The following is an 18,068-nucleotide window of genomic DNA, read 5'->3' on the forward strand; positions in this document are numbered from 1 at the left end:
ATAATCTTAGATTTTCATCTTTGTCTTCTTTGTTCTTACTATATGTTTTCAACATGTCGGATGTGTTTCTTCTGGTTTTATACCCTAAATTTCCCAGAAAAATGTACAACTTGCACAAAAAATGTCAAATATATGGTCAGCAAATATTTAGTAAAATGGGCAAAGGAATAGTAGATACTGGGTAGACATATGAGGGAGAAAAAATATCATAGGTGGCTCTGTGACAAGTGACATAGCTGCTATTTTAACTTGCATGAAACTGTGTACCCAGAACTTTGAAAAATAACTGGCCACATAATGCTCTCAGACAGGCTTTGAATAAATGAGCATACAATTGACATGGGCATGGTTTTGAACAGAGAGATGGGACCCAGAGCTCCTTTCTATGAAGTGTCTAGACTTGCTCTGGACACTTGGGGTTATATAGCTTATTTCTGGTCCCAGCATTTATTTCTCTTATGAGCATCCTTTTATCCCTTGATAAGACACAGAAGGGCACTAGACTAAGAAGGACCAAAGAGGCTGAGAGGTACCTGCAAGGGTAAAGGTGATAAGCATCAATGTCAGGGTTCAGTGCCTGACAGTGACAGAGGGTCTTGGCTTCAATGCTGAGTCAAAGACAGGATCAAATTCTGCTGTCACACTGAATGGCTAGACTGCCAGCTCAGCATAATGAATTCTCAGGTAACTCAAGATGCCTTTTCCCAAAACTCAGCACTGATTCAAAGAGATGGAAAGAAGCAACAGTGGCAAGACCATGGCCATATTTTGCCATTCTGAATGAAGCTTGAAGGAATGGGATTCCTTAAAGACTACCATGATACCTTCCCTGAAAAGACACATTTAAGGTTAAAAACCACAACAGAAAGAAATGTGTGGCCACTATTGTTTATTATAGAAAGTGGATATGAGCAGGTGGTAGATAAAAGAGAAGAAAAACAGCAGGATAGCAGTCAGAAAATCTGGGCTCGTGTTTTGACTCTGGCTATCACACTGTACAAAGTTAGACCACCGCATTCCTCTCTAATCCTAATTTTTCTGTTCATACTGTAATCAGGTAGAGCCAGGTCAAGTTAGGAACATCCTAAGTTTGGGAATTCCATCAAATTCTCCAGAAGACAGTTGCCTAGATCTGTTTCTTTTAAAAAGTGATTGGGTTTAGATGGTCTTTTTATTTAAAGAGCATTTCTAGCTCACACAGCCTTTTAAGGACATGAATGAGGTCCTCTGGCTGCAGTCTCATTAGTGGGCTATTTAGACAACAGAGATGTGATATCCATCCAGGAGTGGTTGTAAGTCTCCTTTTCAGCTCCACCTGAGAAGGATAGGGGCACATATTTCTTTCTATGCATTTGTTAGGGATATTGTGTTGCACCCTCTCAGGAAGTGACAGGATTGATGCAGGAAAATAGCCCTGGTTTCCTTGGAAGCGTTTCTTTGAAAAAACAACTCCATCCCAAGAACTTGCCTGCTGACTCCATCCCCAAAGTGTCACTGATAGACAGAGACAGCTCTCTGTCATTCCAAGCCCAGGGAATGGCTTAACTGGGAAGACAGAAACTTTGAAGGTCAGAGAGGATCTTCCACTTAAATTTAGTGGTTCAGTCAAAAACATCCTGATTATCTCTGGGACTGAAAAAATAGTAAATAACTAAGACAGATTTCATCTAGAAGTAATGGTCATCAGTAAAATGAAATTTAGAAGAAAAATTACCTCATGCAGCACTATAAAGGTTAAATGTTTGATTGGTATTTAAATAGCTGCTATGTTATTTATATTACATAAATATAACTTATGTTGCCTTATTTGCATATATTTTGTTGCCCTGTATACATATATACATGTAGGGGGACATACATTGCATGCATATATGTGTGAAAGCCTGACATTGATGTCAGGTGCTTTCTTCAATGCTTCTCTACCTTATTTGTTGACCCAGGGACTCTTACTAAACCTCAAACTTGTTGTACTTTATGGTTGGGCTGACTGGCTAGGGAGCTTCGAGAATGCCCTTGGTTATACCTCCCTGATGCAGAGATTACAAGAAATACCATAATGTCTGGGTTTTTTATTTTTTTTTTTTTTGGTGTGAGTGCTGGATCTGAACTCAAATCCTCAGGTTTGCATAGCAATTATGTCTCTGACTGACCATATTCTTAGCTTCTGTGATCCAATAATATTTGGGTATAGGCTTTGCAGAAAGAAAAGCCTGGCCTGAATTCTTAGCACTGTCTTTCTTTTTTTTCTAGTATGTTTCTTCTATCTCTCTATGTTGATTCTGTCATCTGTAGAATATAGCGATACTTCTGTTTCATTAGTAACAACTATACTGAATCAAATATACAATGCTTAGTAGGTCTAGTAAACTGTAACCATCAAAAGTATAGCAACACCAGAAGTACATCTTCTGAACAGAGGTATATCTTCTTGTCACTCACCTCACAGCCTTTGACACAGTGGATCAGAGCAGGGTGGGGATACCACTGGAGACCGGCAGTGCAGACAATCCTCTGTAGAGAGATGGAGAGACAGGGATCAGGTGGGTTTGGGCTGGGGAGCAAGCCAGCTTTTTGTTGGCACCACATTAAACCACCTCACCTCTTTTGGACTATCCAATTCCTGACCTCACCCTGGTATTTACCTGAAGAATTTACCCAGGTACTTGCAATAACAAGAGACCGAAGATTAAAATAATAATATTTGTGTTCTTTGTATGTGTCATGGTTCTTTATTTCCCTGATGGGAATAAGGGTTGAGGAAAAGCAGAATTGTAGGGAAGAAAACAAGAGCAGAAAAGCCCTTTTTTGTAACTACAGTAGAAAGGTGTGAGAAAGATATGTAATAAGGCTCCTCCCAATACAAGCTCCTTCTGCAAGTACAGCTGAGCATCACTTTGATCTGAACATTGTAGGACCCCACTAAGAGGGAAACCTCCTCAACCCTGCTTCCAATTTTTATGAATCAGCATTACTGTGGATAGGGACTGTGCCTCTGCATCTAAAGAGCAAGTGTCTCCAATGATGCCCAAGATGAGCCTCTGAAACAGAGCTTCAGGAAGTCAAAGACCTTCTTGCTATCATGTTCTTCCAATGCACCATGAGCCTGCTGACAATGCCCTGAAGTAGCACACACTTTTGTTTTCCAGAAACTGGCTCTTCTTCACTGACATACCCTCTGCCACACTGGCACCTGAAGACTCTTTAAGAATGCTGTCAACATTTCACTTCCCCCATAGTGCTTTTCACAATCACAAAAGAACACACACACACACACAGTATTCTTTTAGTAGTAATAATTACAATGATGATAATAACAGTTAGTCTATATTGAGTACATTCTTGGCACTAATTACTTTATTATTATCTTATTTATTTCTTGCTACCATGCCATGAGGTAGGAATTAATCTTGTGTCATAGTAGTATAAACTCCCTAAGCTCCATAGCTGATAAGTGAGCAAACCAGGATTTGAAAGCACCGATTGCTCCAGATATGACTCAAATTAAACTTATCATATAAAATCCAGTGTGTCAATATTTCTTAACATTGATGAGCAAGGAAAGATAGACAAAACCAAGGAGGTGACACTGTATTAAGAGTGGAAAAATCATCCAACTCCTAAAAGCCCCTTTTAAATTTCCCATAGAAGCCTTTCTTTTCATGCACATTTCAACTGATTCTTTATGAAAATGAAATAGCATAAGCTTGGATGTTCCGCAAGAGGTAGTTATGTCAGGAACCGGCCATTAGAAGTATAGAAGTATATTATGGGCAGGGATTGCTTTCCTGGCTCAGTGCCAGTTGATTAATTTAATTAAGAAATGAACAGTCACATGGGCAAGAAAGTGGGAAATGCATGTGACCATCCTATTCTCTCCCTGAGGGCAGACTTATTTGGGAGCCAAAGTGTAATTAGTTTCTTGGCAAGCTTCTGACAGGAAATCACATGACCCCAGTCTAAGACTAAGTAGGGTAACTTTTCTTCTCCCTTCTACAGCACTTCATGGATTGGATCTCCTTGCCTGGGACAGTTCCTGGCACTCAGAGAATACTCAATAAATAGTTTTCTTTTTTAATGAAGGAAAGAATCAATTTCAAAGTAGAGATGATTTTATCCAATGGACAATAATTTCTCCACTTGCCTTCCTTACTTCTTGAGTGTCAGAATAACATTAGTGCCAATAGTGTCTAGTTGGGGTAGACTGAGCTATAGCCCCATGCTCCCTCTATTGATAAATGAATTCATAGTATTTTGCCCTACCCAGCCCTCTTTTTTGAGAAAGGGTCTTGATACATATCCCAGGCTGACCAAAATTCCAGAGACTCCTGCTTCAACTTCTTGATTGTTGGTATTACTGCTGTAGCACCAGGGCAGTCATGGAATTTGAAGTAGAACATGTATGGCTACAAATTTAACTTGAACTGCTTGTAAAATTTTACTATGATGTTGGTTACTCCATATGTGAAATGGGCCCTTAAAGCATCATAGTCTTATTCTAATGACAGATTGAGGTGAACAAATCCTAAGAATGGATTCTTGGACTTAAGAGTCTGGCGAGTGGTTCCCAGTTTCAGATACATATGACTGCTTCAGAGGCAAGCATGGAACCCATCTGAAGAAGAACATAGGAAGGGGGTGCCAGTACTGTCATGTGTATTCCTTCCCCTGCTTCCCAGTCATGGGGACAAGTGGAAAAGCCCACATGCTTTCCTTCTCTGAGGAATTTGAAAAAGACTTGCTTCTATGAATCCAAAAGTTTTTTTTCACAGCCCAAACCCAGGGATGTTGGAAAGTATTTAGTAAGGGTTCAAGAAGAAGAAAACAGTAATGTTAAAATCCATCAGGCACTTAATACCCACGCTGCCCCCTGCTTTTTTGAGAGCTAATTTAGTCCTTCTGTAAGAGTATGTTGGCGTAGCTGTACAAGATTCTGTCAGTTGAGGTTTATCTGACGTGAGTTCAGAAAAGAACTTTTGTACTGTCTGCATGAGCCTATTTATCTTTCCAGGCTTTTGGACTTTCCAGTGCTACTCAAGGCTGCACACCCCACCTGTTTGCCACAGGGCCCCTCTGTGTGCTAGGGAAACCAAGAAAGGAGGGTGGCAGTGAGAGTTGAAGGAGAGGTTAGGCTGTGTGCACCATGAATTGAGAGATTCTCTGGGGCTCCTCAAATGTCAGCCTTGTTCTTGTTAATGTCAAGGAGACATCTGACCCAGCCTGAGTCTTTCATACCACGTCTTGTAAGAGGGCTTTCGAGGAAGATTGAACTATCTTTTCTTCATAACTGCATTTACCTTCATCACATCACCAAGAGGACTAGAAGACCCAACAAAAAAGCTCCTGGGTTTAATTCTTGCTTGAAAGCTTATGGGGTTTTAAGGCATGATTGAGTTGTGAATGATCTGACATAATCAATGAACTCATTGATAAGCTAATAATTTACTGAACTACTAGGAAGTAATAGAAACTTTTGAGGCAAGTCCTGATTTGAGGAAGTAGAGGCATGACTTTGAAGGGTCTATATCTTCCCCCTGACTTACTCCTTTGTTTCTCTCTGTCTCCTGTCTGTGATAAGGTAAGAAGCTTTGAGACATCACATATTCTCACTATGATATACTAATTTACAACATAGAGGGTCTAGAAAGTCTGTGGTCAAGTTTGTCATGGACTAAAGCCTTCAAAGCTATGAGCAAAAGTAAATATTGGTAAATATTTCCTCCTTTAAGTATACTTCAGTGTTTTTTCACAGTAACAAAAAGTGAATAATACAACTATCCATCAAGACTACCAATCAATATCCATTGTCACAGTACCACTACTACCACCACCACCATCATAATCACCACCAAAATATGAGTGGTGTCATTACCACCACTACCACCACCATCATCATCCTTATGCTCAGCACAAAGCCCTCTCTTAAGCAAAAATGCTCCAAGCACTGTGTCTACAGCATCTCACTGATGCCTTATCATGAATCTGAGAAAACTATTATTTTGTCTCTGGCAGCTGAGCCAACTTGAAATTAAACTGTTCAATTCACACACATAGGCAGTGACCATGAGCAAGTAAACCCAATTCCGTGTGATTTCAAAGTCTAGGTTTCAAACTCTCCATTCTTCAAAGTCTCATAACCACTAAAATTACGATTATGAAGTATCTTCCTCTTTTGACTGATGGGGAAAACCAGGGTTTGGAAAGGCAGAAAGGCACTGAGACAAATGTAGGAGGAGGAAAATGTTCCAAAATTAAAGGCCAGAAAATGGGAGTGGCTCCAAGAAGAACCAAAGGCAGGTGAGAAAGAGACAAATAAGGTCTTCTTCTACTCAGGGACAAGATCTTTCTCCTGGATTCCTTCTCTGACAACTTCTCCTCTTTTCTTGATTTACAGGACCTCCCAGGGGTGAATCTTATCACAACACCATTGTTTATATCTTTTATTTGTCAGTCACTGTGTATTCATTTTTATCCATAATGTTTAAATAATACTTGCTAGTTGGAGACATATAATAATTGTCTGAAAGAACAATCAGTTTCATGAATGAATATATGAATGAGTCAATTGGTGATTGAGAAGTCAAAGATCGTGAGGCATTTCTCCATGTATGGCCTGCCATTCGGGTTACTAGGTATCTTCATCTTTATGTCAAGTAGGCTAGACTTACTAGTCACCTCTGACCTTAAGACCCAGGCAAGGTTTCCCACCTTGCTTCTTTCATTCTTGCAGGAAATGAATTCTGTATCCTTTGTCTGCATGCACTACATAGTTTTATTTTCAAACTGTGCACATTGGATGTCTTGAAGAATGGAATTAATGTAGCTACTCTAATTACAATTGGACAATGACAGTGGCTCTGACCCTAAGCTCCATCTGTAAGATAATGACAGTATTTATCTCACTGGGGTGTGATGATATGATATCACACTGGGGTGTGATACAAGTTGATGTAGATGATATGAAAGTAAAATAACAAACTACATAATATAACTTAGTCCATAAATGGTCATTTTTATTTCCTTAGTTTCCATTCTTTTAGTTTTTTCTCTTCTTCTCTTTCTCCCCTCCATTCTTTTTCTGAAAATAATTGTAAAAGTCAAAGACACAGGCACTTGGAGCGTTACTGTACTGGTGAGGATAGAAAATACATCTTCTCCTGTGTGACATTCCTGGATGTCCTAGCAATACACCGGAGACCCTCCTCAGGATGGGAGGGGGTGAAGCTTTCATAATTCTAGATATCCAGTCTGGAAAGGGCTATCTCATCCCAAGGTTGTAAGCTAGCAGCTTCCTGCCACAGAAATGTTTGCTTTGGCATACCAGTACTTTAGAAAGTTGAAGTTAATTGCCAATATTAAAAGCAAAGAGAGAGAGAAATTTCAACATTAACAAAACTCCATATTTATTACACACACACACACACACACACACACACACACACACACACACACACACACACACGAAAATATGGCCTCATGACACTGTATTTCCACATTGTTGTGTTTGGCTAGAAACAACCCCAATCTTGAAATAGCTTTTTTAAAAACAATGTCAGTGGGGGATGGGGAGAAGCTGCTGAGATGTCTAGAGGGTAAAATGCCTGCTGTAAGAAACTGACAACCTGACTTCAACTTTCAGAGCCTGTGGTAAGGTGGAAGGAGAGAAAAGAATTCACAACATTGTTTTCTGACTTTCACAAATACATGGTGACACACACAAAACAGATACACACATGATACAAATGTTGATGATGACAATGGTGTTTTCCATACTTTCCTACAATTACTAGCATTTCTTACAACAAATTCAGTATCAAGCTACAGGCATTTCCGTCTATCATTGAGTTTGCATCCCCTCATGCTTTCAATTAGAAGAAAAGTCTCCAAGACAAATGTCTAGCTCTGAAGAATTTATAGTATATGACAAGGATTATTGAAAAAAGACAGAGTACCAAAAAACCCCATAGTCCTGTTTGTCATAGAAGTTAAAATGTGCTCATGAATGGAACTCAGAAGACATATACTCTATGATTCCAATAATGTGAAGTTTAAAAATAAGTACCACTAACCAATACTGATAGATACCTAAACACTGGTTGCCTTGGTGATAGAGACATTACTTGTCAGGGGTACAGATGGCCTCCTGGACAGCTGGAAAGTTTCACATTCTGATATAATAGTGGTTTCATGAGTACATACATGCATAAGAACTTACCAAATGTTACAATGGTTGCATATCATTTCATACCAAGGAACATGAGGATACTTTCACTACACCAATCAAGTTTTATCCTAGGTTGGGCAGTATATATAAGAGTATTGGGTGCATTTTTGGCTATCTTCTGGTTTTTCTGAAATATTTCTAGTAAACAGTCCAGATACCAAAATAATATGTTTCTTTCTGTAAAAATAACATACTGAACAATTTTTGCCCCTAGCTTCCCCATCCATCTCACCTGTCTGGTGAACTTTGAACACCTGACCTATGCCTAGCTCTCATTTCGATAATGGGAAAACTGTAACCTAGAAAAAACAATAAGATTTGTCCCAGAACATGAAACTTGAAGGTGGCAAGTAAGCTTTATTAGTTGTTTGTCTCGTGTCTGTGACAAGATTCCTAACAGAAGTAAACTTACAGGACTATTTACTATTTACCATAGCTCATGGGTTGCATGAAATCCAAAGGACCACAACTGCTTGTGTATTTAAAACTTGGTGTTCAGGGATGGGCACTGAGAAGCTTTGACATCCTACCTTGGGATGTTTACACCAGATATACGGTCAAATGCCAAATATTAGAGCTCATGTGTCTCTAACTGTAAGTGTGCACACATGTGTACAGACCTTATTAAAAGCACTTGTTAGCACATCTACTGTAAGCAATCAATATATGCCTTGCCTTTGTTGTTATTCTACATTCCGTTGGGGCTGCAGGGGTGGCTACAATAAATTGCAATGGTGACGTCCTTCTCTAAGATTTCAGTTCCTCCACTGCAACAATGGGAGTCTGAATCCATATACTTCATAGGGGTGCGTATGTACCTGTCGGGTGGGACGATGTGGCAGAAGTGGATGGGAAACGAGACAGCTCACAGCACGCATCCATTATATGTCAGTCTGGTCTCTCATACTCTTACCCTAAGGCAACGGTGGCTAAGTGGGAGCTAAATGACTTTCCTCACCATCTTCTACACTTTGGTACATGGAGCCACTTCCTTGAAGACCTAGGAGTCATCTGAAACCTCCCTGGGCCCAGAAATGCCTGCACCAGCCTTCTTCTTTCTGCAGCTCTCGCTGCTCAGGGGCAAAGGAGAAGCCGAGACAAGCTTTGCTGCCTTATTCCTGGAAGTCATCAATCTATGCCCTTCCCCCTCCCTTTTCCTACTTTTTTTTCTTCTTGTATAATGAGGCCTCCAGAGACTGGTGGACGTCTGAACCTCGTTATGGCTCTCTTGGTAGTCCAGCATCAATAAGGGCAGGCAAACCAGGGAAGGGCGTGACAGGCAGGCCGGTGGGCAACTTAAGGAGGGGGGCAGTTTGTGGGCTTTCAAATCCCTGGGTTTGCTTCACAATGAATTACAACTGAACTCTTTAGTGCCAAGCTTTCAGAAGAAAAGCTAGGAATTCACTTAGTATGTAAAAGAGGCCATAAGTAGGAACCAAGTGGTTCTGGAGTGGCAGGGAAGACTCTTGTATGGGGTGACCCTCTTCTGTTTAAGAGCATGTGGGAGGTAGTGTAGGGGGAAAGGGAAATATGTTACCAGTTTGAAGTCCTGAGTGGTAGGTTAGGTATCCTTGCTGTGTGACCTTGACCTGCCACCTCCACCTGCCTGGGGAGTCTTCCATGCAAACAGGCTCTGTGGCTACTGCTGCATGTGTTCAGTTAAGTCTTGCACACTGGGGTACTTACGGAGAATCCCCTTATTGATTTAAGAATGGAAAATGTAGTGGAGCCTGATGTTAGGGAATTAAGGTATACTGTGTATATACAGAGAAAGACAGAAACTTGGGTAGGGGTGTCAGAGGAGAGGCTGCACCTGATGAAGAGATGGCAAAGGAGACAGAAATAGTGTTTAAAAGTAACAGCAGGATTAAGGGAAATCAAATTGTAACTATAAAAGTAAAGGCAGGGAAGAGAGGAGAAGAGAAACAGACAGGGCAAGGAGGGAGGTGGACATTGGTACTCTGGTAGCTAAGGGATCGAGCCAAGTCCCCATGCCTAGAGTGCTGAGTAAGCCCTTGAAGAAACTATTCCCTCAGCTCATTTAAGAAACAGTACACCTTGTATCAGGTTCTACCAAGCTATCCAGATTTCCATCTGCAGTTGGAAGGCAGACAGTGGCTCCCAGAATCCCAGGCAGGAAGGCTAGTGGATAGAGATCCAGCTGCAACTTGCCTGCCCATCTTCTGCTCTTATTTCCTGTTTTCAACTCCAGGGTAATAGTCAGTGCTCAAAGAGATCCATGAAAACCTCAGAACTATGCTTTCTTGGAAGATGAGAGTGATGAGGTCCCAAATCATTTTTGGAGCCCTCAACTGGTCAAGTAACACGTGAGAAACTAGGAAACAATGGTTATCCTCGAGGCCACACTGGGAGAGGTACCACTCCGGGGCATCTGCCATCACCTGGCCAGAAGCCAGACACTCCTCCTGGCGCCATGGAATGCTCAGTGTCCAGAGTAAGCATCAGGTCTGATCCCTCTTTCTGGGATGCCTGATATAGCAATATCCATGAGTGCAGACCACTGGATAAGGTTTCAGTCATCCTGTGTGATGAGCTCCAAGTACCTGAATCCAGCATGTATTCCATAAACACTAGGCGCCACTAGCTCCCTGTCCTGAATATCTCATATTGATTGCATTCTATAAGTAAAGCACGGAGACAGATGGAAGAGATTGAGGCAACATAAAGTACAATTACATGGAAGGTGCTGGAGATGCCTAACAGCCCTGTCCTTATGAGTACGGTCTACTCAGGCAGACACTAGGCTGGGATCCAGCTCTATGTCCTCTACGTATGTGCAGTTGTTGCCTCAGTTTCCTCACTAGTATCTAGGCACTTGTTGAGAAAATAAATAGAAGGTTTTTAGGAAAGAAGAGTATGAGGTTTAGCTAAAAAAAAAAAAATACGGACTGAAAAAAATGTTGTGAAAAAGTCCCCTATGATTAAATGAGATACTATACACAAAGGGATGAACTTGAGTGGAGCCAAGACATAGTAAGAACTCAACAATGGTCCTAGCCATTCACCTCTACTCGTGTGGGGTTCATCCAGTGGGGAATGTCACGCACTGTCACGTTCACTGGCAGGACGATGGACTCGCTGTTGTGGTCCAGGCACGAGGTGGCACACTCCGACCCTGAGGGGAAGCAGAAGATAAATTAATGGCTCAGCCATATCTCCAAACACATATGGCCACCATGTTCACAGTAGGCACTGCTTTTTTCTGTTTCCCAGAGGACTCCCTTAGCAGAGTCACCTCTGGTCTCTTTGGCTCCATTCACCTGCCTCTGACCCAGTTAGCAACTGCCAACTCAATATTATCCAGAGCTTATCTTTGCTATGTGTTGGCTGTACCAGAAAGTCTGTCCAACCACCACCACAAATCAATTCCATTTTTTCAACATTGAACACCTCCTCCAGCCCCCTTGTCAATCTTCTCCCCACCTAACATCTTGATGCCTTGCTTGGCCCATTAGAACTGACCTGTACTTAAGACTATCTGCCTCATCTTCCTGAATTGCCCTACATTTTCTTTTTATGGTCAAATCATATCAGCTTTTCAAGGACCAGCTCAAATGCCCCATGATGTCTACCCTCACTTCTGGTGTTGGGTAAACACACTCTTTGTGAATGACTTCTGCCTTGAGTAGCCCTGCTGGACACTGTTGAGTCTCACTCCAGTGTTTCTCCTTAACATGCTTCCCCTCCACTGTTGGTGTTGCCCTAGGAAAGACAAGGTGCTGTTGACTCATCTCTGAGCATAGTCCAGTCTCCAGGACACTGGGAGAGAGCTCTGTGAAACTGGCTTAGTAAGAACTAAACTTTTGAAGCTGCATGATCTTACTCCCCATGCTTCTTCTGCTGAATGTTTATACCTGTCCTCTCTGCATTCTTTCCACTTTCCTTCTACTAGAAAACTGCCAATGATACCCAGACCTTAGCACAAATGCCACTTGCTCAAGGAAGACCAAGCCATTCACAGGCACTCAGTGGTATTTGTCATATTGCCACCTACCATTTGCCTAGAGATTGCTTTATCAGTGGCTTTCTTCCATGTCAGTTTGTAACCCTGTAGAGTCATCTCTGCCCTTGTTCCTGCTTCTAGCTATGTTCAGAGCCTGCACCTTTAAATTGCAGACAGTAGGTGTTCAAGAAATAAAATGTGTGAACTGAGTAAAAGAAACAATGTGGAAATGATTGCATTAACTAGTGAGGAGAAGAGTGAGTGAATGAGTCCATGAATGCTGAATGAAGTGACAATGTAAAGACTCAGTAAGGAATAGCTAGTATCTTGAAGGTGAGCTATAGTGGATGAGTGAGCTAGTAAACGATGAGCAAAATAGGTAGTAAGGAGATAATGAGTGAATCAAGTTGTTAGTCAATGGAGAGTGATGATCAGCAAGGCTAGTTAGAGCACATGGGAGGCCTTAATGAAGACCTTTCTAAAGATTTTCTGGTTAGGAATTTACAAGTTGTCTACAATTTGCCCCCTCTGCTTTACATATACATCCTGAGGTCTCCTGAAAATTAAGTGTTTCACAGTCTGTTCCCACAACTTCAAAGCGTGTTAGAATATGACCTGGTTTGAGAGGTCATTCTTCTGCCATGGTGTTCAAACTTCGGAATACCACTCAGTGTAGAAACAGTGAGCCAAATCTTTCAAGTAAGTATCCTTTTTAATCTGCCATTCCAAACATCCCTTTCCAGATACATACATCTATACATGCATGTGAGAACACACACACACACACACACACACACACACACACACACACACACACACACAGCTTATCCAGTGTCTTTATTACCATAGTAATATCCCATAGTAATTACCATAATAATACCATAGTAATATTCAATCTAAAAGACTCACTAATTTAAACAAGGGGCAAGTGGGCTTGCACATTTAAAACAATGCTCAGAACACTTTCACCATAATCTAGGGATACTGAGTCCAGAAGAAGAGATGTCCTTGTTCTTGCCAGGTGGCTTTCTTAAGTCATTCCAATTCCATAGCAAGATGGGTATCTTCACACCCATTTCATAGATGGGGGAGCCAAGAGACACAGAGGTCATCTTTCTAAGTTGTCACACAGAATCCCAAGGCTTAAAACAGATTGTCTCCTCACTTTCAGGCCCAGTGATGGATAAGTTACAGCTACACAGGGAACAGATAGAGAGAGATGGCAATGGAGAGTTGAACAAGCCAGTGAAGGACCACATAAAAAAGAAGAAATAAAAACACAAGATTTTAAAAAAAGATAACAGTATATGTTATCATGAGATAAACTACTCTAAAGTAGTTTTGAGGGAACAAAGATGAAACAAAGCTGGAATGATAAAATTGCCTTGAAAAAATCAAAGATTCTTCCTCTGTATAATAGACAAAGGCAGTCAGTCCCAAGAGAGGATGAAAAGGCATGATGGGAAGAGGAAAATCTGGTTGTTCTCTGACATTGTCTCTCTCTCTCTTCTTCCCTGTTTCTCCTGCCCTTTCTTGCTGGCACCTCTCCCACATGGCAAGCTCGGGACCAGACTGCAGTGTGGTGCCATGTTAGCCATAGTTGGCATCATCACTGAGTGGTGATTTCACCAGGCCCTTGCTTCTTCCTCCCAGGAAGGGAGTGACTTCCCCTGGAGCTCCTGACAGCCACACATGCTCCCAAGTTCGCTTGTGACAGAACCAAAAGAGGGTCAGAGTGACTCCTAGTGGGTCTTCAGCCACAAATTTGGCATTTGCCTTACCCTAATACAAGTTTTCTATCCAAAACGCTCTCCATAGGGAAAGGTGATTCCTGGGTAGGGTTCTTTCTGGAGCTAGATGATAGCCACTGGGAAACAAGGAATAGAAGAGGGAAAAGTCCCCCCTTTCTTTCTGTCTCCATCAGTATCCTCATGTTGCCCCTTTCTCTCTCTGCTTTTCCATAAGGGGCCCCCACCCACTGACTGAGCATCTGGAGTTACTGTATCTAGAAGAAGAGCATCCATACTACCATGGGATATGTGTTTAAAGGGACAGGAAGAAAACACAGTAATGGTATCATAGAAATTTCCTTTCCTTCCTTCTTTAGCTGCATAAAATCCCCAATTGGGTAAATAACTATTGCCACTGTACACTCTTTCCTTTGTCTATAGATTGTTCCCAGACATAGGTGTATAGAGACATACACACCATCAGGATTATTGGAGAAGACAGAGGTTGGCCTTGGGATAAAGTAGCCAGTGTTGCAAACCAGAGACACTCATTGACTCAGCTGTTTAGAATGATTATGTAGTAGTCCCACAAAGCCTTCAATTTCTCCATAATTCTCCTGGTTGTAGTCTTTCAGTAATTCTGTAAGATCTTGATCAGAGAGAGCAACTGTGTGCCTTGGTGTCTTTCAAGACTGGCAGGAGCCAGCACCATAAAGAATGTGCCAGTACTGTCTCTAAATTCAGATGACAATGAACTTTGCTATCAGATTTTCTGTGTTTTCATTTTCAAAAAGAAGTGGACAGCCCCTAGGCACCTTCTCTGTCCAACCAAAGGCCTTGCTTCTGGACAAGTCTCAGCATGCCTAGCAGAGAACTCACTGGCTTTGTACATGCTTAGACGACCTTCTATTTCAGACAGTCCTGGCAATATTCCTATAAATCACATTGCCCCTGAGTAAGGACATTTAATTCCCTGGAGGTTTCATGGCAGTCAATTAGGGAATCATCTCAAGAGGTCAGCATCATTGCCCTTAAATTAGGTCAGATTCTATGTGCTCTAAGTTTCCCCAGAGAAAGCCATGTGCCTGATAATAAATGCATCTGTCCCAGAACTTGGATTCTACCAAGCAAACCCCAGGTTGTTATTCACTGTAAGCAATTCTCAAGCTGGCTAATAACACACACACACACACACACACACACACACACACACACACACACACACACACACACACACACATGAAACAACCATTTATCCTCCAGAGGCAGCAGGATGCTGAGGAGAGAAGTGTGGCTTTGGAATAGGTCAAACCTCAGGACTTGGGGTGAGGTCCATTGCCCATTTGAGGTTTTATTCTCTCATCTGTTAAAGTTTGTTAAGAGGATCATTACTGATGCCATTTTGGGGACCAGAATTTGACCAATACCAGGTGCTCTTTGGTGATCTGCATGAAATACATTTTATAATTCATAATGCAAACAACCACTGTGCATCCTTTTATGGAGTCATGCTTCCTACTCATTGGTAATTTGGTTTCAGCTTCTTCTTCCTAGAATACCTGACAAGGTCTAGTAAATGTGTGGGTGGGCATCACTTCCCCGTGAGCACTTCTGTGTCCTCCAGGTAACTGAGAGCTCTTCAGTACTACAACAGTGCACATTCGGCCACCATATAATGTTACCATACAGTACAATGAGGATCCTTGTTCCTGAGTTCCTTGGTGGGAGGACAGACTCTCTTGCGTTCATCTCTGTCTCCCTTACAGACAGACAGGTTTCACGTGGATATATGCTCAGAAACACACCAGGCACTAGTCTAGGCTCTGGGATGGACATGCACATGCCACCGTCTCCCATGGCACAGCCATCTTACCTATGGCATAGCCATCAGGACACTGCAATTTGAGGTTACTGTTGAGCTGGTTTGGAGCCAAGCACTGGCCTTGCATCTCTCGGCAGACATGGAAGGAGCCACTCCAGGTGCCATCTTTCCGGCAGTGAATGATGTTGTTCCCACGGCCCTGTACACCAGAGAAACATACTTAGGATGTGACAGACTCCAGCTGCCCAAGGGACATGCCCCTCAGAATGGAAGATGAAACAATTTGCCATGTCCCCACAGCTTTAAACAGTGTTCCAAATGACTTGTTACCAGTAGCTGAATCTTGGTCATCTTGAAACAGGGATATTGTTGGTGTTTTCAGATGGACAAACTGAGGCCTCAGAGCAGTCTTCACAGACTGCCTATCTCCAAGGTTTCCTAATTCCTAGAATATGATTTTGGGAAATTCCAACTGGAGTAATTATGGCTGAGAATTGTTTTATGATTGTTGTTGTTTCTATTGAGAAGTCAGGAACCCATCAACTACTCTACTTATATAGACAATAAGACATAAGTCAGGGTGGGGGAGGGGGAGGTCATGAAAAAAGGTAGCAATGAACCAACTGCACTTTCCTTCTTTTTAGACAATGAAAAAGAAACCTGGGTAAGAAGCTTCCTCTTCCAAGGAACTGCTGCCCTTGATGGCGCCAAGAGGGTTCAGAGGGGGTTATATGCATTTTTATTCTGAGTTCTTTAGTGTAAGAAACAGGTTGTTCATCAGTCTTCTATAAGTAAGTAAGAGAGTGAAGTGAGAAAATATAGGCCTTTCTCTAAGCCCCAATCAACATCCAAGACTGTATCAGACCAGAGCTTGAATGGGGCTCGGAGAAGGCAGAAAAGGAATGGAAGTCCATTCCTGGAAGAGAAAAGTTCATGTGTAAATGCAAGATGGTGCAACAAGCATGGCTGAGGCAGGTGTGTCTCTGTTCTGTGACTTGAGGGAAGAGTGAAGGAGAGGAAAACAGCAGGATCTTAGATGCTGGCTTCAGGAGAGTGGACTCTCTAAAACAAGTGGATAACTATCATTCTCCAATAGATCAAGAAGTTCTGCAGGGCCCAGATACTTCCTGACTCATCCTTGTGTCCTCAGAGCCTTTCTGTAACAGGCCACTCAGTCTATCCATTTCCTTCTCTGTAGTTACTTTTGTTCATTCAAGACTTGTTGATTTGGGAAAGATGGGATGAATATATAGAAAACTTTTTTTTTTTAAACTAAACAGGAAACAAATGAATGAATAGCCAGGAATAATACAAGGCATAAATGAGTGAGCACATGAATGAGAGAATCAACAATGAGTGTCTGTGAGATAAAAAGTGAAAGGGCTGATGTAGGCTGTAAGAAGATAAAGCAGCTGCATGGAATCAGGATTGAAAAGACGATGAAGTCTGTCCTGGGCCAGCAGAAGGTGAGCACTATTGCAAGAAAATACCCCTGCCCTTGGGAGAATGCGGCCCATCTGATCTTGTAGTTATGGGGAAACATATAGGGCCTCTTTAAATGGCTTGCTGTGGGCTTGTGACAAGTTTATGAAGCTTCATAGGACATTAGAGAACTTGGACACTCCCTCTTGGAGCCCCAAGCTCTAAGCCCCATGATTCTGCTGGACCCTCAGGGGAGTAGGAAATTGACCCCAATTTCCTGGATCCTTGGCCTGGGACTATGCTGCATTTGGCCTCCAGCCTCTTAAGGCCTGCAGACCTCAGCACTACAAGGGCCAGAATTGGCTGAGGAGCAAGGTTTGCAGCAGAGGATGAATTAGAGCTAACTAGAATCTACTCAGGGAGTTTCAAGTCCTGGAGGCCTAACTGTGGAAGGTGGGAACATGAAGTCCTGGTCTTACTTTCTCCCCCTCTTTCTCCTTCTCTTCCTCCTCCTTTGCTCATCTTGAATTTTCTGTGGCTAAATATGCCTTAAAAATATGGCACCCATGTGCTAAGATGGGTGCCTTTAGCCTTCAGAACAAGACAAGAATGTGGGCTAGCACTCCAGTGCTTCTGTATGGAATTCAGACATTGCTAGCCCCACCTCTCAGATATACGTGTGCCCTTCATTCTACTCAAGTGAACATGTCATTCCCTGCCCTCTTCCCTGGCTTTCCCTGCCTCACACGTTGATGCTGTTCTCTCTGAATGACAATCTCTCTGAAACTACTGCACACTCCAGTCTCTCCTGTGGCTTCTTCTTGTTGTGCTCAGCACTTGCCGACCATCTGACAGTGAGGATACCCTTGCAGACTACTCTGCCTAATTTGAGAACAGAAGAGCGAATGT

At 42.1% G+C, this 18,068-nt stretch overlaps 1 protein-coding gene across 1 annotated transcript in view; it reads right to left on the reverse strand.

Moving 5' to 3' along the window:
• Pappa (pappalysin 1) overlaps positions 1 to 18,068 on the reverse strand; it is a 244,114-nt gene that overhangs the window by 12,424 nt on the left and 213,622 nt on the right. Inside the window, 3 exon segments of the mRNA XM_027400262.2 lie at positions 2,440 to 2,511; positions 11,248 to 11,357; positions 15,789 to 15,936. Coding sequence (XP_027256063.1) covers positions 2,440 to 2,511; positions 11,248 to 11,357; positions 15,789 to 15,936 — 330 coding nt within the window.

Source organism: Cricetulus griseus, chromosome 2 (assembly GCF_003668045.3).
Source record: "Cricetulus griseus strain 17A/GY chromosome 2, alternate assembly CriGri-PICRH-1.0, whole genome shotgun sequence".
NCBI lineage: Eukaryota > Metazoa > Chordata > Mammalia > Rodentia > Cricetidae > Cricetulus > Cricetulus griseus.